Source organism: Raphanus sativus, chromosome 9 (genome assembly GCF_000801105.2).
Source record: "Raphanus sativus cultivar WK10039 chromosome 9, ASM80110v3, whole genome shotgun sequence".
NCBI lineage: Eukaryota > Viridiplantae > Streptophyta > Magnoliopsida > Brassicales > Brassicaceae > Raphanus > Raphanus sativus.
The window spans coordinates 6,644,625-6,667,051 of record NC_079519.1 but is presented as its reverse complement, the minus strand read 5'-3'; the positions used below and the strand labels follow the sequence as shown (position 1 = coordinate 6,667,051).

At 36.7% G+C, this 22,427-nt stretch overlaps 3 protein-coding genes and 1 long non-coding RNA gene across 7 annotated transcripts; 2 read left to right on the top strand and 2 right to left on the bottom strand.

The window, feature by feature from the left end:
* Positions 1-2,848: 2,848 nt before the first annotated feature.
* On the bottom strand, positions 2,849-5,717 carry LOC108823719 (E3 ubiquitin-protein ligase XBAT32). Its single transcript, XM_018596991.2, has 9 exons — positions 5,129-5,717; positions 4,966-5,025; positions 4,813-4,884; positions 4,565-4,737; positions 4,257-4,476; positions 4,135-4,181; positions 3,892-4,041; positions 3,658-3,749; positions 2,849-3,576 (listed from the first exon to the last, which is right to left on the bottom strand). The coding sequence occupies exons 1-9, from the start codon at positions 5,321-5,323 to the stop codon at positions 3,026-3,028; spliced, it is 1,560 nt and encodes a 519-aa protein (XP_018452493.2). The 5' UTR covers positions 5,324-5,717; the 3' UTR covers positions 2,849-3,025.
* A 104-nt stretch (positions 5,718-5,821) lies between these two features.
* On the top strand, positions 5,822-8,893 carry LOC130500002 (uncharacterized; the record flags this gene model as incomplete). Its single annotated transcript, XM_056994690.1, has 2 exons — positions 5,822-5,829; positions 8,083-8,893. Coding segments are annotated over exons 1-2 (819 nt in total), but the record flags the coding sequence as incomplete, so codon positions are not given.
* A 283-nt stretch (positions 8,894-9,176) lies between these two features.
* Positions 9,177-19,885, top strand: LOC130500001 (uncharacterized). The gene is made up of 2 exons (XM_056994689.1): positions 9,177-9,884; positions 19,788-19,885. The coding sequence occupies exons 1-2, from the start codon at positions 9,398-9,400 to the stop codon at positions 19,883-19,885; spliced, it is 585 nt and encodes a 194-aa protein (XP_056850669.1). The 5' UTR covers positions 9,177-9,397.
* Positions 19,886-20,310: 425 nt separating this feature from the next.
* LOC108826567 (uncharacterized) lies at positions 20,311-21,996 on the bottom strand. 4 transcript variants are annotated; one of them, XR_001945480.2, is made up of 6 exons: positions 21,780-21,992; positions 21,569-21,682; positions 21,123-21,405; positions 20,958-21,050; positions 20,721-20,845; positions 20,311-20,530 (listed from the first exon to the last, which is right to left on the bottom strand). It is a non-coding gene; the product is annotated as an uncharacterized LOC108826567 (long non-coding RNA). The 4 variants fall into 4 exon arrangements; XR_001945479.2 differs by having other exon boundaries at positions 21,618-21,682; XR_001945481.2 differs by having other exon boundaries at positions 20,311-20,522; positions 21,123-21,682; positions 21,780-21,996.
* Positions 21,997-22,427: the final 431 nt, after the last annotated feature.

The following is a 22,427-nucleotide window of genomic DNA, read 5'->3' as shown; positions in this document are numbered from 1 at the left end:
GAAAACTGCAGCATCTTGGATGTAAATCTTAACCCTACTTTCAAAGTTGTATTCACTGGTTTTCTAATTTGAGATCATCACATCTTATTCAGAAAAGGAATTTTAATACTTTCATGCTGAAGGAAGTGTCACAGTTTGTAAATTTAGTTCGGTTTTAGTTTCTCTCTCACGAGCCCGTAGCCAAGACATGAATATAATTTAAGAGCATAGCATTATTAAATGGTTGTCAATTCCACTAGTTTTTTCATATCAACATCAAATCCCCACCCTTTTAGGGGATCAAACTTCCACAACCCATAAGAAGCATAAATATGCATCTTCTTCAACAAGAGATTCAAAAAAAAATTGATGGTTTCAAAAGAAAAAATAGAGATCAATGGGGATGAAGAAGAGAACACGTTTTTTGAAAAAAAATAACTTAGGAAATACGAAAATTATGGAAAATATTGATTTAGAATATATTCTCAACAGATTTTAGAGAAATTTTAGGAAAATATACATTTCGCACTTGGTAGAATATACCTTCTACTGCCGTAGAAAGTAGACAAAACAGTAGGTTGCATAATCCAGCGACAGTAGAGTAGAGTACTTTGGTAGAAAATACCAAACATACATTCGTAGATATATTAGAAAACATAGTTAATGAAATCAACTGAAATCCAGAAATAAGGGAAATGGCAACTGAATAAATCTACCATTGTAGAAACCAATATATTGGCAGCTGAATATTTCTACGATGGTAGAGAAGTGTACAATGGTAGATATAATAGTTCTACCAGATGTAGATAACTAAGTTATTTAACGAATATACTATCTACGGCCCGTAGTTGGTAGATTAAGTTTTCTGCTGTCCGTAGATCAAAATATGAAATTTTGATATACTAATATTTAGTCTACAAAATTATTTTTCATATGATAGTTACTTGTTTATGTACAGTTTGATTATTTTCCATATTTTTTTGACTGTTAAAATAATTGATATGATTTTTTAAAGTTATCTAAGGATATCTGAGTCCAAAATAGACCAAAAAGTGATTTATGGCAAATGGACAATGTAGTTGTTTTTTTGTTTCCTTTTGGCAATTTTTTCTTTTATTTTTCTTTACAAATTGTTTATAGAATATTAGTTTTTTTATTCTTTCTCGCCTCCATTAAGTTTCTCAGTTAAAAGCCTAGCTTCTAATGTACATTTATACTTTTTTCAAAAAAATAGAGGTCTACTCCGTTCCGTTAGTTTCATCCTACTCTTGCTTCCCTATATAAACGCAACTCACCTGCCCTTGCCCTCTCACATCATCACTTCAGAGGAAAAGCATCATACCATTATTCCTCTTTTATATCATGAGATGATCATCATTATCATAATTAGCATGGTATTTACACAATTTTCATCTACCTGTGCCTTTCCGTTTGAATTTAGTTATGCAGTATAAAATACTAAGTTACTTGAGGATATATGATTGATGTGTTTATTGATTATATTACACGAGAGAAGGTAGAGAAGGACAAAATGAAAACACAATGAATGTCCTGTCTAGCTTTATATAAATTAGAAGTTTTAATTTAATGCTTAGAGAGTTAGAGGTTTAAATTTTAATGTTTTACTTTGTTTTCTGAGAATGGGAAACCCTAATTTTCTTAAATAGTACGTAACACGAGAACAGATGAAATTTCAAAAGGTTAAAAAGGTGAGATATCTAAAGGTTTTCCACCCAAATTTCGTAAGTCAGACGGTAAAAGAAATGTGACAGAAATCAACAGTCTCAGACTCAGCTGGAAGGAAAATCTTTAAACAGAGGCGCATATCTTGATAAGAAAAACGAGCCAACTTATTTTTGAAAAGATATATATTTTTCTTCAAAATATCACCGTGAAACCTCTTAAAACACTAACGTAATAATAATCCCTTGCAAAATTAGAAGTTAAATAAACGAGTAGCATAACTATAATCCATATGTGCTTTGCAAACCACAGTCTTTACGGGTTTAAAGTGCTTCTTTCTTGTCAACTTTCCTTGATCGTTTCTATGGGGACTTTTTATTTTATTTTGTTGTGATTTTAATTTTTCTATACAAATTGTTTATAGAAATTAGTTTTTTTTTTTTAAATTATCTCTCTCGCCTCCATTGTCTCTCAATTAAAAGCCTAGCTTCTATATGTACATATATACTTAAAAAAAAAAAAATAGAGGTCTACTCCGTTCCGTTAGTTTCATCCTACTCTTGTTTCCCTATATAAACGCAACTGACCTGCCCTTGCCCTCTCACATCATCACTTCAGAGAAAAAGCATCATACCATTATTCCTCATTTTATATCATGAGATGATCATCATTATCATAATTAGCATGGTATTTATGATCATAACCATGATCATTTCTCTCTGTCAACGATGTTTTGTTTCTCCATTTGACCATGAATCTACTTTGGAACGCAGAAGCATCTTACGGAGAAGAAGATTTCTTGGATATTAGTGTTCTACTGGCATTATCCTTGCTGAGCTTTTTTTCAAACAAAAAAAAACAAAAAAAATTGTTTTATTTCTACTAAATAATTGATAAGTTCTATTATGTTTTTTCTTTTGTAGTTTTCTTTTTCTTGACCTTGCAAGGCTTACTAGTTTTGTATTGTTCTTTTGTCTTCTCTGATCTTTTGTTTCTTTTTGTGTTTTCATTTTTGTTGTTTTCTCTTATCTATTCCTCCTGAGCTTTCTGTAAGTTTGCTATAATCCCATCATTTTTAATGTATGTTTTTTCTTTAATCTGTAAAGCTACTGTATATGTTAACCCGTGGTACTAATGACGTTAATGTTCATGAGGTTCAGAATAAGTACTCTCACACATACTAATGTAAACCGTAAAGCCAAATTAATTATATTTATTACAACATTTTTCAATTGTTACAAAATAAATAATAACCACACCATTCACATACAGAACCAATTAGCACATTTTTTTCTCCTCAAAAATAGGAGTAAAGATTTGTCAAAAAATAAGAAAGAAAAAAAAATAGCGATTGCGTTTGTGTTTAGCAAGCACTTCCACCGGCAGTAACACAATGGTTAAACGCAGAAAACCAAGAACGTTTGCCTTCAACCTGAGACGAGGACCGCCTGAACCCTAAACCGGATCTTGAATACGATCCATTCATTAACCGTCTTTGCGGTTCATCAACATCCGAGCCACCGCCGAGGCAGAGACTTGGAGGAAACCTATGGCAGCTAAGGGACCGAAACGACGATGATGATCCAACGGACTGTGAGATCCGAGAACCGGTTCTTGAAACAACCGGTTTATTGCAACTGAACTGTTGAGCGTTGGTAAGAAGAGCTGTATCTAACACATCAGAGGAGGAGGAGCAAGTGCAGAAGGAGGACAAAGAGATGCTTGTTCTCGACGATGTTGCTGTAGTAGTTATTGCTGTTGTATCGGGGAGTCTGGTGAAAGAGACAATGCCGTAGCGACAGAGAGGGCATGGGACCGAGCCTGGTGTGGCTTGTGATGTTGTCTTTGAGGATGTTATGGTTGTGGTGGTGCTTAGGTATAACGCACAGTTTGTGCAGAACTCATGACCACATCCTGTGTTAATTACGTCACACACACACAATCAAATTCAATGCTGTAACTAAAGCAGATTAAAGAAGAATCAAAAACATTTACCATCTGCAGCTACGGTGCATTTTCTTTCCAAACAAACGGCGCAAGGGTCACGACATGGTGTTAGACAATCGTTTTCTCGCCAGCCACATTCTCTGAAATAAAACTACATATCAGCAGGCAGGTTTGGGACCAAAGCTCATAAGTCCTTTCAAGTGCTAATGACCTCTAGAAAGAGCATCAAATTTTAAAGATTCATTGATGGGTGTTTCAGTTAGGTGAAAGGTTTTTACTTACTGGGCGATCTTGACAATGCTCATTAGAGGAAGACAGAGGAAAGGAGAAGGGACTTTTGGTGGATGGCTTTGTGGCTGATCTGTGGTTGGGTTCAGGACTTCTTCGAGCCAGTCCCGGTGCCATGAGCGAGCAACCATCAATGGCGTCCATCTAAAAAAAACCAATACAACCAAACGAATAAAAACACTGGAGGTATTGTGTTATTTGTAGGCATAAAAAAACAGAGAGAAGAGAGGTTCTAACCCGTTAGAGTTTACAGCAGCCAAAGAGGCACCCTTGCCGATCAAAAGCTGATTAAAAAAACAAAATGTCAAATGAGTTCATGAACAAAACTTTTCATAAGGCAAAAGTATTATATGTATTACCTGGCAACACTGAGTGTTTCCTCCACATGAAGCGTAATGAAGAGGAGTACTCCCAGCACCTATAAGATCTATAGTGGTCCCATCTTCCACAGTGACCTGAGTAACAGAAGCTCCCAAATCCAAGAGTAACTGAACCGTCTCTATGTGTCCGTTCAAAGCCGCCACATGAAGAGGAGTGATTCCTCCATCTGCTGCTCTGTTTACCACTTCCTGAATTACACTACACACATTTCACCAAAAAAAAAAAACATCTTTCAGCTCATCATCATGCGCCACACCTGAAGCCATAAAGCTTTTTCAAAACTAACCTTCGATCAAATCCAGAAACAGAGGAGGATTTGTTACTACTCTTCAACAAGCTCCAGCAATTGGGGAGACTTGGTATATACTCGGAAAGCAAGATCCTGATACACCGAGGGTGTCCATTAAGAGCCGCCAGATGCAGAGCAGTCCCACCGTTTAGGTAATCTGTTCTGTGAATCTAAACCACCCAACCAAAAAAACAACAATCACTATCTTACAAATCACAAAGAAGAATCACAAACATGTCTCTTACATTGGCACCAAAAAGAATGAGAATCAAAACAACCTCCCAATGACCATGTTGACAAGCTTGCATCAAAGCCGTCTGTTTCCATTAAATATAATAATTCAGATTATTACTTTTGATGAGACCAATAAAAAAGAGAGCTAATAATTATTAACCAACCTGTCCACGGTAATTCCGGAGATTAATATCAACACCTGATTCCACCAACAGAGAAACAATCTGTCGATACAAACCATAAAAAAAAAGTCACGACCTTTTGGAATCTATGAGGAGTGGTAATACTAATAAAAGATGATTCCTTTTTATTATTATTATTAATTACCTCGTGGTGGCCTTGAGCGGCGGAGTAATGGAGAGGAGAGTTACGAACGCCGAAGGTGGAGTAGCGAGCGAGCCTCGGGTTGTAATCCAACAGAGCCTTGGCTTCTTGTAGATCGCCGTCTCTCGCGGCCGATACTAATCGTTCGCCGGACGCGGAGCAACCGAACGAGTTTCCGACGAGGCTCAGGAACCTCATCGTTTTTCGATATAAAGGTGAAATCTTGATCCGATTGAAGATGTAAGAACCCTAACCGATCATTCACCAATTTGAAATTTTGAGAGGAACCCAGTTCGCAAAATCAGCTCGATTGATTGATTCTTTAGTTATTATTTAGTTATTATATAAAAATAATAACAAATTGGAAGAAATTCAAATGATTGAAAAAGGGAATTTTTTTTCTTTTTTTTTGGATTGTTGTTCTTTAATTCTGTCATGCACAGATGATGATCATCACCGGCTTTTTGAAAGAAGATAATTTACCAATAAATTTGAGAAAAAAAACTTTTGGAGGAAAATCAATTGAGAAGAAAACTTCTATGAGGATTGGTTGATCCAGGGGGCCAACATTAAAGAATGGAGAAAGTCATTGAAAATGTTTATTTCTTTTTTTCTTATTACAAAAACAACAAACAAATTGGCGATTATTTATTGCAACCCAAAAATGGAAAAGAATGAATCTTTTTTTGACCGTGGATGAACTTGTTAATAATATTTGATGGTGACAATTTAATTGACTTCGTAATTTTCAGAAGAAAAAAAGTAATCGCCTAAATTCGCGCGTATCGTTTTAACTGAAAAAAAAAGACATTCGCTCATCTTCATTCACGAGAATCAGTGTTTTTAGACATGGATCGAATCTACGGTTGATCCGGGTTCAACCATGAACCGGATAATAATTTAGATTAGATTAATTTAAAAATCCAACTAGTTGAATCGATTAAAAGCTTATATCAACCCATCAAAAATTCGAAAATTGGTGATCTATGAACCGTCCAAACCTCGGTTTATATAAACCAAAATTGTGTTAATTAAATAATTAAATTTTTCTTTTAAAATAATATATGATTTATGAAAGATTAACAAAATATTATCTCTCATTTTTCTACGTCTAGATAACTCATAAATTACAAAATTTATAAAATTTAATTTTCATGTCAAGATATTGTTTTGTCTAGTTCTCACTTTGTTTAAATTTTATTTCATTATTACTTGTATTGAAAGCTTTAATAATTGAAACATTTATGTTTTTAAAATTTGTATAATTTATAAAAGAATAAAACACTTATTTTATTCAAAATATAATTTTTAAATAATGTATATAAATTTTTTAAAAGGTGATGAAAATTTAGACCGATAAAGATCTGTAGAATAAATTTTAAAGGGAGAATTACCAATTGTGACTCAAAACTTGGAGTCAAACCCAAAAGAGTACCCCAACTTGGGTCAAAGGCAAAAGTAACTTAAAAGGCTATTGAAATTACAACTATCTCCTTGTGAACAAACAAAAAAACGGATTTTTTTTTACGTTTCTACCCCTCGCAAGTCGTCTGTAAACAGACGACTTGAAAATAAGTCGTCCAGACGACTTTAAGTTAAGTCGTCTGGACAGTTATTCTTAAACATAATTTAAAAATTTTGTAAAAAATATTTTGATAAGTGAAAAATTGGAATTATGTAATTAACATATGTCTTAAGAGATATAAATTAATATATAACAAATTTCAATTGTTTTCAGCCCAGATGAGTGAAAGTAGTGAGTCATGATATTCTTTAGTTTATGTTTCATCAACATATGTTGTAGTATTGTATGTGTTCTTAGGGTTAGATTTTGGAAAGCATTAAAACCGTTTTTGAAAATTTTTAAAATTACCTAGGCGTGTTCGTTTCTGTGTATAGTAAACACTATTGAAGTATAATTTGATTTTATAACGTGGTTAGTAAGTTAATTTAGTCATTTTAGTTTAGGGGTTCATTTTAGGGTATTGGACGACTTAATATTTAGTCTTCTGTTCCCAGACGACTAAATATTAGGTCGTCTGATGTACATTATCAGCCAGAATAAGTCGTCTAAACCGGACCAAACCTTAAAGTTTACCAATGTACTTTTAAAGCTAACCGGATTATTTACCCAATATATAAGGTGATTTTTTTTTTTTTTTTTTTCATTTTCCGCGAACAGAAACCCTAACAGTTCTCTCTCACCGGCGATATCAAAGGCGATTCGAATTCCCACTATTTCCGAACAACCATCGTTCTCAACGTCGGCTATCTATCTCACTTCATTCTCACCGTTGTCGCCGCAGCTTCTTCTAACCCTAGCGCCGCCGATTCCTCTAAACCCTAGCGCCCCCGCTTCCACTATTTCCGAACAAACCGTCGCCCTCGCCACCGTGCTCACCAACGTTCTCACCGCCGCTTACTCTAAACACTAGCTAGCACCGCCGTTTCTTCTAAACCCTAGCGCCGCCGCTTCTTCTAAACCCTAGCGCCGCCGCTTCTTCTCTGTAAACCGTAGCGCCGTTTCTCTGTAAACCCTAACGCCGGTAAGTCATCAAACTCGTGGAAAAGATGAACATAAAACGTTGTCTCTTTCAATTTACTCATTCTCACCGTTTCACGTTTATTTTTTCAGATCTATAACCACAATGACGAGTACTCGAACTCCTTCTGCGACTAATCAGGTCCGCTTGAAATTTTTCTACTGGAAGACTTGTAAGTAAGTCGTCTGGAAAGTCTTCAACCTGGACGACTTAGTACGTCCATTTGGAAGACTTTCCAGACGACTTAAATATAAGTCGTCAACTAAGTCGTCCAGTTGGACGACTTTCTAGACGACTTATATTTAAGTCGTCTACTAAGTCGTCTGGAGTAACAATTAAGGCGTGATTGATTTAGCTTGTGTTCTGACTTCTATTGTTGTCTTTGATTATTTTGCAGACAAAAAGGATGGATATTCCAGAACTCCCCCGTAGGTTATACACATTAGGGGAAGAGCCAGAACCCCACAATAGCATTTCGTATCATACGGATAACACGAAGTTGCATACTGCTCTTAGGGAAGCTCTCACTGATGCTGAATTTGAAGAGCTCAAGGAGTCGAGATTGGGAGTTTTCATCAAGTTCAAGGAGCAGGGATTTGGTTGGGCTTCAAGGCTGGTTCACCACTTGCTCGGTTTAAAGCTGGACATTAAGAAGAAGTACGAGATGTGGTGTCTCGTTGGTCCAGAACCTGCGAGGTTTTCACTGTTAGAGTTTGAAAACATCACTGGTCTAAACTGCGACTACATCGAGGACCTTGAGACACCAGAATGTGAAGTTACCCCACAGATGGTTTCTTTCTGGGAGATGATGGGAGTTCATCGGGAAGCTGGGCCAAGTACTGATCAGATAATAGCAGCACTGAAGAGATGCGGGGATTGGTCCAGGGAAGATCGCAAGCGACTCGCGTACCTTTCCATCTTCACTGGATTCATTGAAGGGAAAAAGTTCTCAAGCGCTACACGAGCTACTCTCGCAAGGCTAGTGATGGATTTAGAAAGGTTTGAGAATTATCCATGGGGGAGAGTCGCGTTTAAGGTGCTGATGGACTCTTTGTGGAACAAAGATATTACTGGCTGTTACACCGTGGATGGCTTTATACAAGTTCTTCAGGTCTGGGCGTACGAAGCTATTCCGGGATTGGGTGCTAGTATTGGTCTACCCAGAGCAAACAGTCCGTCTCCACCGATTCTGGCTTACGACGGCAGCAGAGGCCGCAGATTCATGAAAGCTGCTATCTTGAGTCAGGTACCTTTCCATCTTCACTTAATTAAGTCGTCCGGAAGGTCTTCCAGCTGGACGACTTAGTAGACGACTTATTATAAGTCGTCTGGAAGGTCTTCCAGCTGGACGACTTAGTAGACGACTTATTATAAGTCGTCTGGAAGGTCTTCCAGCTGGACGACTTAGTAGACGACTTATTATAAGTCGTCTGGAAGGTCTTCCAGCTGGACGACTTAGTAGACGACTTATTATAAGTCGTCTGGAAGGTCTTCCAGCTGGACGACTTAGTAGACGACTTATTATAAGTCGTCTGGAAGGTCGTCCAGCTGGACGACTTAGTAGACGACTTATAATAAGTCGTCTGGAAGGTCGTCCAGCTGGACGACTTAGTTGACGACTTATAATTAAGTCGTCTATTTAGTATTTTGTTTCAAATATCTAACTCGATTCTTCTTCTATTTACTGCAGACCCGCGTGATCAACTTTGTTGAGAAGGACATTAGTGAAATGTGGCCAAAATGGGACTCTGAGGTTGATGACGTGCCCGCGGAGAACATCATTAAAGTGATGTATGATCGGAGACCGTGGAAGTGGACCATGGATTGCTGGGAAGTCACTGGTACAAAACCCAAGTTTGTGACTCCATCGAAAAGAGCCAAAGAGATGGTTGTGGAGGAGGTGGAGGAAGACAATCAGAGACCTCGGAAGAAAGCTCGTAAAGAGGCTCCTAAAGAGGCTCCTAAAGAGGCTAGAGAAGAGGCTCCTACAGAGGCTACAGAAGAGGCTACAGAAGAGGCTAGAGAAGAGGCTAGTTGGGTGACCAGAGAGGAGTTAGAAAACATGTTCAAGGACTTAGGTGACATGATGAAAGAGGGGTTTAAGAAGTGCATCAGGGAGATTAGGAAGATCTCCGATAGATTGGAAGCTGTGGAGAAGAAGGTTGGTGTCACCAATCAGGCTACCCCTCAAGCCCCAGAAACCGGGGTTAGTAAAAAACACCCTACCCCACAAGCCCCAGAAACCGGGGCTAGTAACAAACAGACTACTCCTCAAAAGGATCAGCCTCCACTTCAAACCAATCATCCTACTCCTCCCACCAGACAGCCTGCTCCTCAAAAGGCAAAGCCTACTCCTCAAAAGGCGAAACAGCCTGCTCCTCAAACTAAACAGCCTGCTCCTCAAACTAAACAGCCTGCTCCTCAAACGAAACAGCCTGCTCCTCAAACTAAACAGCCTGCTCCTCAGACGAAACAGCCTGCTCCTCAAACGAAAAAGCCTTCTCCACAAAAGAAACAGCCTTCTCCTCTGCCCAAAGAGGTTAATATCAAATCTTTAAGTCGTCTGGTCTTTGTATAGATTTGTAAATATATAAGTCGTCTGGAAGGTTTTCCAGCTGGACGACTTACAAATAAGTCGTCTGGAAGGTTTTCCAGCTGGAAAACCTTCCAGACGACTTATTTGTAAGTCGTCCAGCTGGAAAACCTTCCAGAAGACTTACAAATAAGTCGTCTGAACTCCAGCTGGAACCAAATCCTCTCCCAACTTTTATTTAAGTCGTCCAGGGTTAACTTGTTCTCTTTTATTGCAGAGATTGTTGCCGGAGGATACAGCAGATGAGGCGATCTCGGTATATAAGATCTTGCCGGAGGATAAAGCAGATGGTGTCACCTCCAAAGAGATTGTTCCTCTCACTTCCACTGACCAACCGAGCTTCGCTTCCAACGATCAACAACCGAGCTTCGCTTCCACCGATCCAGCTTCAGCTTCAGAACCGAGCCTGGTTGTATTGGACCAAACAGCTCCCACTGCTTCTGTGCGTGCAAGGAGTGAACGAACGAAGAAACCTGCTCCCACGCAGATATCTCCTTATACGGCAGAGAGAAGGAAACTCCTTAGAGTGGGAAAGTATAATCCATTTCCCACACTAAACAGACCTAAGATGAAGGAGCTCGCTGATTGGTTGAAAACTGATCCGTAAGTGATTGCTTTACCCATAATAGCTTGATTTAGTCTACCAAAACTGATTGCTTTTTTGTTTGCAGTGATTATTTCACTAAGGAAGAGGACAAACCACGTACATCACCAACTTGGTGGTATCAAAAACTCCGGACATCCAAAGCATGGCTGGAAGACGTAGTAAGTCTTCTGCTTATCTTTAAGTCGTCTGGTAACTTGTCTTTGTATAGATTTGTAAATATATAAGTCGTCTGGAAGGTTTTCCAGCTGGACGACTTATTTGTAAGTCGTCCAGCTGGAAAACCTTCCAGAAGACTTACAAATAAGTCGTCTGGTAACTTGTCTTTGTATAGATTTGTAAATATATAAGTCGTCTGGAAGGTTTTCCAGCTGGACGACTTACAAATAAGTCGTCTGGAAGGTTTTCGAGCTGGAAAACCTTCCAGACGACTTATTTGTAAGTCGTCCAGCTGGAAAACCTTCCAGACGACTTATTTGTAAGTCGTCTGGAAGGTTCTAACTTGTATTATTTTATATGCAGCATATAGATGCTTGGATGAATGTGCTGAGGCAGAGGTATAAGGAGAACCCACAATGTTTCCGGAGCGAGCGAATGTGCTTCCTGGATCACAACTTTACCCAGTCTTGGAGAGAACAGTATCTGGTCTTCAAAACATCGTCGTCTGATCACAATGGTTTAGGAAAAATGCTACCTAGTGGGGCGGCGAGTTTGTATGACGGATCAATGCCTTCATTTTGCCAATCAAACAAGAAGTGGGGGGAGGACATTGATGATATCTATGCGCCACTGAACTTGGACAACAAACATTGGGTGGCTATTTGGATATCGATCCCTAAGAGGCACATAGTCGTCTGGGACAGCATACCTTCAACTACCATACCAGAAAGATGGGATGAGATAATGGAGCCTTTTCTCGAGATGGTCCCTTATCTGATTGTGGAGTGCGGAGACCAGATGCATGGGTTGGAGCGATACACTTATGAGAGACTCCTCAAAGATGTACCCACGGCCAACAATGGTGATTGTGGCGTGTACGCTGCAAAGTACATTGAATGTCATGCTCTTGGGGTCCCCTTTAGCCCTAAAGACTTTGCTAGGTCCAATGCGAAGACTATGAGGGATACTATGGCTTTGGCTATATGGACGGAGCTTGTTGATCAGCATCTGAAAGATAATGAGGATGGTGGTATGTTTGTAGGCATGTATGATTAGATACACAAATCAATTTGTATAGATTTTTTAACTTGTATAGATTTTTTAACTTGTATAGATTTTTTAACTTGTATAGATACACAAATCAATTTGTATATTTGAACTATTTGTATACACAAATCTATTTGTATATTTGAACTATTTGTTTACACAAATCTATTTGTATGTTTGTGGGCATGTATGATTTATTTGATTTTCTAACTTGTATAGATTTTCTAACTTACAAATAAGTCGTCTGGAAGGTTTTCCAGCTGGACGACTTACAAATAAGTCGTCTGGAAGGTTTTCCAGCTGGACGACTTACAAATAAGTCGTCTGGAAGGTTTTCCAGCTGGACGACTTACAAATAAGTCGTCTGGAAGGTTTTCCAGCTGGACGACTTACAAATAAGTCGTCTGGAAGGTTTTCCAGCTGGACGACTTACAAATAAGGTCGTCTAAAAAAAATAAGGTAGTCTAAAAATAAAATACACTGGACGACTTACAAATAAGGTCGTCTAAAAAAAATAAGGTAGTCTAAAAATAAAATACACTGGACGACTTCGTAAAAGGTCGTCTAAAAAAAAATACACTTGAAGGGATAGTAGAAGGTAGTCTAAACACTGGACGACTTAAATACACTGGACGACTTAAATACACTGGACGACTTCGTAAAAGGTCGTCTAAAAAAATACACTTGAAGGGATAGTAGAAGGTAGTCTAATACACTGGACGACTTCGTAGAAGGTAGACGAAACACTGGACGACTTAGAAATTAGTCGTCTGGACGGGTAATCAAGACTGGACGACTTATATTTAGGTCGTCTGGACAACTAGTCAACTGGTTGTGTACATTGTGGTTTCGTATGGCCAGTTTCCTTGCAGTTTGAGCATCTCCGTGCCCTGTGTTTCTTCCTGGGTTTGTGTCCCCTCATCCTAGATAGCTCCAACCAAGATTGCCATCTTGATTTCTTCTGTCTCCCCGGACCACGCTTTACGTTTGGAGGAAAGCATTCTCGTTCCTCAATATGTTGTGACACGATAGGATATATATTCTCTGAGTATCCTGCATACAGATGATTCTTTGAGTAAAGTGGACATACAAGTGTGTCGATATGCACACCAGCATGTGTTCCAGCTGCTATAGCATGAGAGCAAGGTATTTTCTCCACTCCATAGACACCACAACCACACTTTACATGTTCCAAATCAACCGCACAGTCCATTTTGCCACCTTTGACAAAGAAACGCCATCCATCAATTGGTTCGACCGTCATCGTATCCGCTATCTCTGATCGAACAGCAAGCAAGTATTCAACACCCCGGCTATGTACAGTTGGGAGACTCAAAGCATCTTGTCTCCTTTTCCAATACCATTTTCCTAACTTCTGCCTTATGAACTCCAGCAGGAACGGAATCGGAAATCCTCTTGCTCGCTTCAGTGCGGAATTAATAGATTCAGCGATGTTGCTTGTTTTTATGTTGAACCTGTTCCCCTTACAATAAACCCTTGACCATAGCTTGGCGTCGGCCTTCTCCAAATACGTTGCAAGTTCCGGGTTTGCACTCCGTATCTCAGCCATGTACCGGTTAAAATCGTGAACCGTGTGCGCATAAGCAGCCCCTTTCACCAAGTACATGAGATGTTTCCCTTTAAACTTTTTGACAATGTTATCTTGAAGGTGATAATAACATATTCCTCGGGTTGCCCAAGGAAACACCTTCTCACACGCACTTTTAATGGCCGCGTGCCGGTCAGAGACTATCACCAGAGGCTTGTCATGAGATATACAACTAGCCAATTTTGTGAAAAACCATTCCCAAGAAGGTTCATCTTCAGCATCCACGATCCCAAAAGCCAATGGGAATATCTGAAAATTGCCATCTTGTGCGGCTGCAACTAACATAACACCTCCATACTTTCCACTTAGGTGAGTTCCATCCACCACAATGACCCTTCTCTGATACTTAAAACCTTTGATAGAAGCTCCAAAAGAGAGAAATAGATACTTAAATCTTTTCTCAGAATCAAGTTCTATAGCCGTGATAGAATCAGGATTTGCAATGGAGATTTGCTCGAGATATGAAGGCAGACGCGAATACCCTTCTTCTGCTGATCCTCTCACCAATTTCTGTGCATATAACAGTGCTCTGTATGAAGTGGTGTAATCAAGCGTCATGCCAAACATGTTCTTCATTGCATCAGTGATATGCTGTGGAGTTATCCCATCAATGATCCCAACACGATCAATGAAAAGACTACCAACATACTTTGGAGTACAGTGTCTCCGCTGAGCGATTCGGTCTCCAATTGAGCATAAATGTTTTTCCACATACTTTGTTACCCAAAACGTGTTTGACCCATGTTTCACACTCGCTCTGATCTTCCATCCACAACCGCTAACCCGACATATTGCCACAAGGAGAGTTTTTGTTGATTTGTATATTCTGAAAGAAAACCTACCCCTCACTGCTGTCAACCGCAGCTCTGAAAGCAGTGCATCCTTGCTAACAAAACTCTGGTTGACATAGATGCTGGTACAATCCGATTTTCCTCCTTCAATAGCATTTGTCTTAGCATATGTCTTTTCAATTTCTTCAAAACAAATATTATCATCATCTTCCTCGTCCTCATCTAGAACCTTTCCATAAAGACTGTAATCCCCACCATTCTGATCCGTTTCACCAACAATAGTGTTATCAGCATCCTCCTCCCCATTTTCCTCCTCCCCATTTTCCTCCTCCCCATCTTGATTTTCATCTTCAACAGACTCATTATCACCAACATCTTCAAAACATTCATCAGCCTCATCATTATCACCAACATCTTCTTCCCATTCACCAGCTTCATCATTATCACCAACATCTTCTTCCCATTCACCAGCTTCATCATTATCACCAGCTTCTTCTCTTTTCTCTGAAACCGTTTCCACCTTGCTGCGGCTTGATACACAAAGACATACTCTATGCGTTTTGAGTATCTCGAGCAAGTTTCGAACTTGTCTATCACTTGTAACATGAATGGGAGGACTGCTTGGAGTCATCATCATTTCTGCTGGTAATGAGTAGCTAATCTCCACAGTCACTGATCTCATGTCCAGGTTATAATCTTCTTGAGCCATTGCAACAAGTTCAGCATGTGTTGAATCTTCATTCAATAAAAACAATCTTGCTCCTTTGAGATCATCAACCACAAAATCCCAACGGAAATCTCTCAACAACCATTCTCCATACACTGCATGTAACTTAAAAATCATCTGCAAATATTCAAAATAAAACACATTAGTAAACATAGAGAAAATGAAGAAGTTCAACAAACATTATCGCAGACGACTTAGATTTAAGTCGTCCAGAAGACTTAAAGGTAAGTCGTCTAAAGAGGTCACTTTTGCAATTGAAAATTAAAAGGGACGACTTAATTCTAAGTCGTCCGGCTTTGTTTGTTAAAAAAAAAAATTCAGACGACTTATATATATAAGTCGTCTACGAAAAACGGGCTAGTTTTGCATTTGACCGAATCGTGTCAGATCTTTGACTATTTCTGGACGACTTATAAATCAGTCGTCTCTGGAAAGTAAAAATTTCAATATTTTATTCAAACTAGACGACTTACACGTAAGTCGTCCCAGGTTAGTTTTGTAATTGAAAAATAAAACTTGAAATTTAACTTTCTCCAGACGACTTAACTAAAAGTCGTCCAGCTAGACGACTTAATTTAAGGTCGTCCGGGATAAGCAAGGTTTGGACGACTTAATTGGGAAAAATTCTGGACGACTTTGCTTTCCCCGGACGACTTTAAATTAAGTCTTCTGACGGGACGACTTTATATTATGTCGTCTGGTAAAAATTAAATTATGAAGTTTTATTTTTCAACTACAAAACTAACCTAAGACGACTTACACGTAAGTCGTCTAGTCTAATAAAATATTGAAATTTTAACTTTCCGAGAGACGACTGAATTATAAGTCGTCCAGAAATAGTCAAAGATCTGACACGATTCGGTCAAATGCAAAACTAGCCTGTTTCTCGTAGACGACTTATATATAAGTCGTCTGGACTGTTTTTTTTCACCAAACAAAGCTGGACGACTTAGTTTAAGTCGTCCGTTTGACCAGAAGACTCATCAGTAAGTCTTCTACATACAGATGACTTACTTGTAAGTCTTCTACGCGAACAGATTTTGAAAAAAATTCAAATTCGTACCTTCAACTAGGTGAGATGACTTTGTTTGCACACAGGGTCTTCTCCAACCACCCAGAACCTCAAACGAAAGCAACCGTAAGTCAAAACGAAAGAAATATGGCTCCAAACAATTTTGAATCAAAAGCTTCAGTTTTTTGGATGAATATGGAGAGAAAGTGAAAGAAATGTTGTTTTTAGTTCATAACAATTGAAACAGAGAGAGTGTAAAGAGATTTACGTGCATTAAAGGGCATTAAAAGCTCCAAACAGTTCGTACAAGGTTGTTCCCACTATTCATGGCAGTGGCAATATTGTAAATACTTGAAGAAAATGAGGTTGAGACAGTAAAGAAGCCATTTTCGAAAAAAAAAAAAAAAAAGGGTTAATGGCATTTTCGTAGATAAAATGCAGATGTGGGGTTAAAAACTCAAAAAAAAAATGAGTCAAAAGAAAAGGTTAGTTTTCTGTTTGAATTCAAGTTTTGAGTCACTTTTGCAATAAGCCCAATTTTAAATATACTTTTCGTATTGATTTTAAAATTAAAAAGAAAAATTATTTTGTTACTTTTGTTACATTTTATTTGTTATTTTTAAGTTTTTCTAAATATTACGCATATTGAAACATTTTATTAATATTATCTATCCTTTTAAAATATGCATATTATTTATAAAATATTATTAAGTTTAGTTTAATCTAACAAACCCGATCAAACCGGTTCAAACCACAATAACCTATGATTCAAAATATTTATGGTTCGTTAACCGGTTCGGTTTTAAAAACACTAACCAAAAGTAAAACTTTTTTTTTAATTATACATAGATTTTGTGGCTCATATGTCGAGTCTCTTTCTCTGGAAATGCTGAAATTTTAATTTTTCAGTAGTCGAGACTCGAACTTTAATGATTTTACCGTATTGGGTTTTGCTTCAAGTTAATCACCAAGTTAATCACCACTAGACCATAGACGCCGGTTTAAACTTTTTTTTTAACACCAACCAGAAGTAAAGCCTTTTTTTAGCACCAACCAGAACTAAAGCTTTTCCCCTTTTTTCATATCAAATTATCTTTTTTTTTTTGGTCAAACCTTTTCTTTCATATCAAATTATCTTATACTTACATAAATTAATGGTCTTTTCCTGTTAACAAATGATCCGTTTATAAACTCTTCAAGAGTAACATGAGCTTAATGAAAACAAAGCTTACAATAATGAAATGTGGAAGAGCATGTGGATCGTGTCACGTTATGGGTATGATTGCAAGTTTGCAACCCTCACATTAATGACATCAAATTTCAACTAATCAAAAAAAAACATTGATGAGCTGGTGTATCCTCAAATCTCTTGTATGTATATGTACACGAATGATTCCTCCCTCTGTCACTCCACTCTCAAAACTCTACTTTCTTATATAGAAAACTAGGGTAAGCCGGCGCTACGCGCCGGATTTTAATATTTTTATTTATTTTAATTGTTTTGCTACAATAATTTTAAATATATGGTTAGTTGTATATATATATTATATTGTAGTTTTATAAATTTAGTTTTTTCATCTTAAATAATAAGATATTTTTGAAAAGTATGTAGATATAATTTATTTCACTTTCTATATCATTGGTCCTGAAATTACTGTAAGGAAAGTGAATAAATTAATTAACTAATTAGAGAATAATATTTTATAACTTTTTGTATGAATATACGTTATTTCATGTAAAATATAATAATATATACTATGTTCTTACATTTTGAAAGGAGTTACACATTGATAATGTAGTCATCACATCTCATCAACTCACAATGATCTTAATTAAAAAGTAAACTTGTTATCATACACTAAATATCTAATAAAAGAAAAATCAAGCGAATTAGTCAAAATATAATAATTTGCATAAGGGATCTAATATATTTCAATTATCATCAAAAAGGACGCTTTAAAAGTTAAAACCGATAAAAAATGTATCATATTTTACTGATTCAATTTGGGAAACATATTTTCCACAAAACATGCATAAGTGATCTAAAATATTTGAATATCAACAAATGGGACACTCCTTGAATTGAGACAAAAAAACGTGAAGCATACTTGCTTAATCCATTTGAAAATTCTTTTTCACAAAATACCATGATTTCAATCTTATAGACATAGTTTTCACAAAGACTACTATTTCAAACTTTACTTGATGAATCCTTACCTTAAGGGTTCTACTCCTGTGGATGGTGTAATAATTGTCAATTATTTTTGAATTACTGTACAGTTCAGTTACTAATTTATGATTCTTTCATTTTGAACGTTCTCGAATTAGTAGCTATTAACATACCTATCATTATTATTTCGTTTAATTTATTAAATATTAGTTTTATAAAAATAATTTAAAATTAAGTCGACAGAGTCTAAAAGATCATTTTACAGAGTGTATTGGACGTATGTAGAGGGCTGTATTTTTAAAAGACAAACAGTACAAAACTGTTTTAAATGTTTAATTTACTTATACCTAAAATGGTAGTAAATCTCATGATTTTTTACAACAATTTTAACTATTCATTTTAGAAAGTATGTACTTGCCTGTTGCAGGAAAAAAAATTGTTTAATTATTATAAAATTGTAAAACTAAATTTATTTTTTTCTTTTCTTTGTACATTAAAAAAACTAATGATTTCACGACGTAAAAGAAATAATTTATTCTTTATGACTAAAAAATTTTTCAGACACATAAATAGATAATATGAAACTATCGTTAACTGTACATGATTCTTTTTTGAGAAAGGGTATACAAATACATGTTTTAGAATCTTATATGTTTTATCATATATGAAAACTGAGTTAACCATGTTATCAGAATAGTTTAATAGAATTTTTGAATAAATATTATTGTCTAACTTATATAATATAATCCTTACAACAATTTTAAATAAAATTATTTATTTTTATTAGATATTTTTATATTTTAATTTTTATACACATTTAAATTATAATGATTTAGCATACATATAGATGTAGATGATGAAGACGTGGGTTTATTAAATTTACTATTTGTTTATTTTTATATAAAACTGTTTTTAATTTCTTAAAAATATACATTTAAATGTTTACTAAACAAAACCATATAATTAGTTTCTAAAGATAATGTTCGTAAAATGAAAATGTTTTAGATATTTATAAGCTTATGTAAAGAAAATTGTATTTAAAGTTCAGAAAATGGAAAAAGTTTCTGAAAATAAGAAAAAAATTAATAACTGAATAATTTTAATAATATATAGTGGAGAATGAAGGGAAATGGGAATTATTTTAAAAATTATTGGTTCAAGTAGATGTTTAGCAAATTTAAAGGGATTAATAAACTAATTAATGTATAACATTTCACCAAAAGCAATATTGTGAATGACATTCCTCGGTGGTTGTGAATATTGTTAGATAACACACCCGTACATCTGCCACTGGTCGTATCGATCCCATTTGTGAGCTGAATAGCTGATCAATCTCTCTTTTGGTTTCAGAATTTATTTATTCTTCTTACAAAAGATATACCTTTTTAGGTGGTTTTGGTTTGACAGGAAGATTCGAACAGGACGTTGCTATCCAAACTGGAAAGAGGTTGAGACTAAAGCAAGTGGAGAGCACTTCACCAGATGGAATGGAGCTTAAGAAATAAAAGTATTGGTCTATTTAAATTCTCTCTGCTGGTCTGTGAAATGTTTTGACAAATCTATAAACTTGATTTTTGTTTTTTGCTTGAGTTTGTCTCTTCATTTTTGCATTGTGGTTTGAGAAAACGAATTTTATATTGTATTATAAAACTTCTCCAAGTTTTGTATTTTGTACTTTGTTAAAGTGTTATTATTTGAATCGTGTGTGAACCTTTTTGTACCACTCGCCGTTTGTAGTGGAAACTTATGTTGGTGAATCATATTTTTTATGTTCGGATGGTGTTAGTAATAGCTTGTTAGTCAAGTAATCGCTGAATTTTTATACCAGATTTGTGAGCCTGTTACTTTAATATGTTTTTATTTGTAACACATGTGAAGATGAGACAGTGAGCTAAAGTTTCTTGCCACAGTTTGAGCAGGAACCGGTACAAATAAAATCAATTTCCTATATTGTCGGAGAACCAGAATTACACACAGAAACTTACACATCCTGTACTAAAATATTTTAATTCTGGTTGACATGTCTGAGAGGGAGCAGTGATGACAAAATCATTGAGCTCCGCTATTCTCAGAGATTCCACCTTAGCAAAGCCCCTTAGCAGTGGAGCTGCTTGTGCAAGTCCAGTGTCTTGCGCGACCAACCTGCATAACTGAATATTAAGTTGTTAGGCTTAGTGATATACATTTTTGAATCTCACCGAATTAGTAAATGTATAGAGACAACGATTCTCAAGAAGTTACTTGTAGAAAAAAAACAGACAGGGTGCATAATGAATAGGGGGCCAATGCTATGACCATCACAAAACGACTGGCCATGTAGGTTTCAGTTTGGTTGCTTACCTCCCACCATCTTGGGGATGACGCTGGTTGCAACCACAACCCTTGGATCACCTCGCATCCTTTCTAGTTAATTGTGGAGCTTAACAGACTGAGAGTCGTAGAGACACATTGTCACAGACATGTCACTGATAACACACGAAGATGTATTGGTGAGCAAAATGTAGTTATTAAGTTAAAACAATCAAGCATATAAAATAGGAAATTCTTGTCCACCTTAATAAAGTCCAAATAACTTACTTGTCCATCTTAATGATTGTGATAAAATGATTCTTGTCATGAGGAGGGTCAGTGACAGTACTCTTTTCAGAGCAGTTATCTCACCAATAAGGTCTGTAGGAAGAAGTTTATCATATATCTAATCCGGTAGTCAAAAGAACATATAAGACTTAAGAGCAGCATTACCTAGAAGCTGAGTGTTTGTGTTGGCAAGACCAAGCATCTCATTGTGATTACGGAACAGGAAAGATTCAACAGATATTGGAATGGCGGATTCGGTGCTCACTGAAAGAGGTCGAGATGCTAAAACGGATTGGCAGGGAAGAGTCCGATAGCATATAATTCTGGTTACATCGAGTAACATCGAACCCGGTTAGGGAATAAACCGAACCCGCTTTCATATTAGGCCTGTGAGTCGCAAGTTGGTTGACATTCACGGCGGCCGCCATCATGGTCGTCTGAACATACACTAAATAAACACAACAATCAGTCAAAAATATTGAACAAAAGCTTTTTTAGAAAATAACTTTGTAATATGGATTGACAACGGCAGAAGTGTCTAAAAACTTTGAAAAAGGACTCATGGAGAAACAAATCTGTCTCTGAACAAAAGGCAGAGCTAAATAAGATACATGAGAATCCAGTAGGAGCATATCAACTCAGCCTAACTCTCCACCATACCGTACATTCCTGGCCTCCCAGAAACGCAGCAACCGGACTTCAACAGTGGAAGAGGAACGGCCCGCCTGCAAATCATAGAGGAAGACCGAAACATTAACCATAGCTCACAGATAATTAGTTTATAACGAATGAAAGGTTGATTGTGAAAGTACGAAAGCTTACCCCTTTTATAGATGAACCTTCACTGCCGTGCATAACCAGAACTCGAATTGAATGGAGATTGTGGGTGATAGATTAATGGAGGGGTTTAAGAGGATTATTCAGTGATTGTATACGTTCATACTGTGAGGAAGAAGATGAAAGAGCAATAGTATGACCTAATCGTCATGAGGTCTGCAGTAAAAGAACACTGGTTTTACCCTAGATTGAAACGCGGCGTCTCATCTCACGGACCTGATAAACGGTTCGTCTGTAACAAATTAAAGAAGACAGAATGAACATAAAAGCCCAAACACATTAGATACCCTGGTAACAATCAAAGCCCATCAGACTGAAGATTTAAATGAAACGCAGATTGGATGTGCGTTTAGACACGTGTCGACGTCTAGTGAGCTTAATTTCTGACGTGGCACTCTTTAGAAGGAGAGAGTCTCTTCTTTATAATAATAGATACTGATCAAAATATGTTAAACTTTGGTTAAGGGAGATTTGAAAGAAAAATATATGGTTGTCTGGAGTGATACCATCAGGATTATTTTGGAAAGATAAAACCATTCAATGTACATAATCACTTTCCATAATTTTCAAGAGAAGCAAACATTATATTGAATACATTATTGAACATTAGAAGCTATCGCAATACTACACAAA

Coding starts and splice junctions, on each gene's coding strand:
- LOC108823719 (XM_018596991.2), bottom strand. CDS start 5,323: ATGAGGTTCCTGAGCCTCGTCGGAAACTCGTTCGGTTGCTCCGCGTCC. Junction 5,026..5,128: donor CCGCTCAAGGCCACCACGAG/GTAATTAATAAT, acceptor TTGTATCGACAG/ATTGTTTCTCTGTTGGTGGA. Junction 3,750..3,891: donor AGCATTGTCAAGATCGCCCA/GTAAGTAAAAAC, acceptor GTTTTATTTCAG/AGAATGTGGCTGGCGAGAAA.
- LOC130500001 (XM_056994689.1), top strand. CDS start 9,398: ATGTGGCCAAAATGGGACTCTGAGGTTGATGACGTGCCCGCGGAGAAC. Junction 9,885..19,787: donor AGAAACCGGGGTTAGTAAAA/AACACCCTACCC, acceptor TTGGTTTGACAG/GAAGATTCGAACAGGACGTT.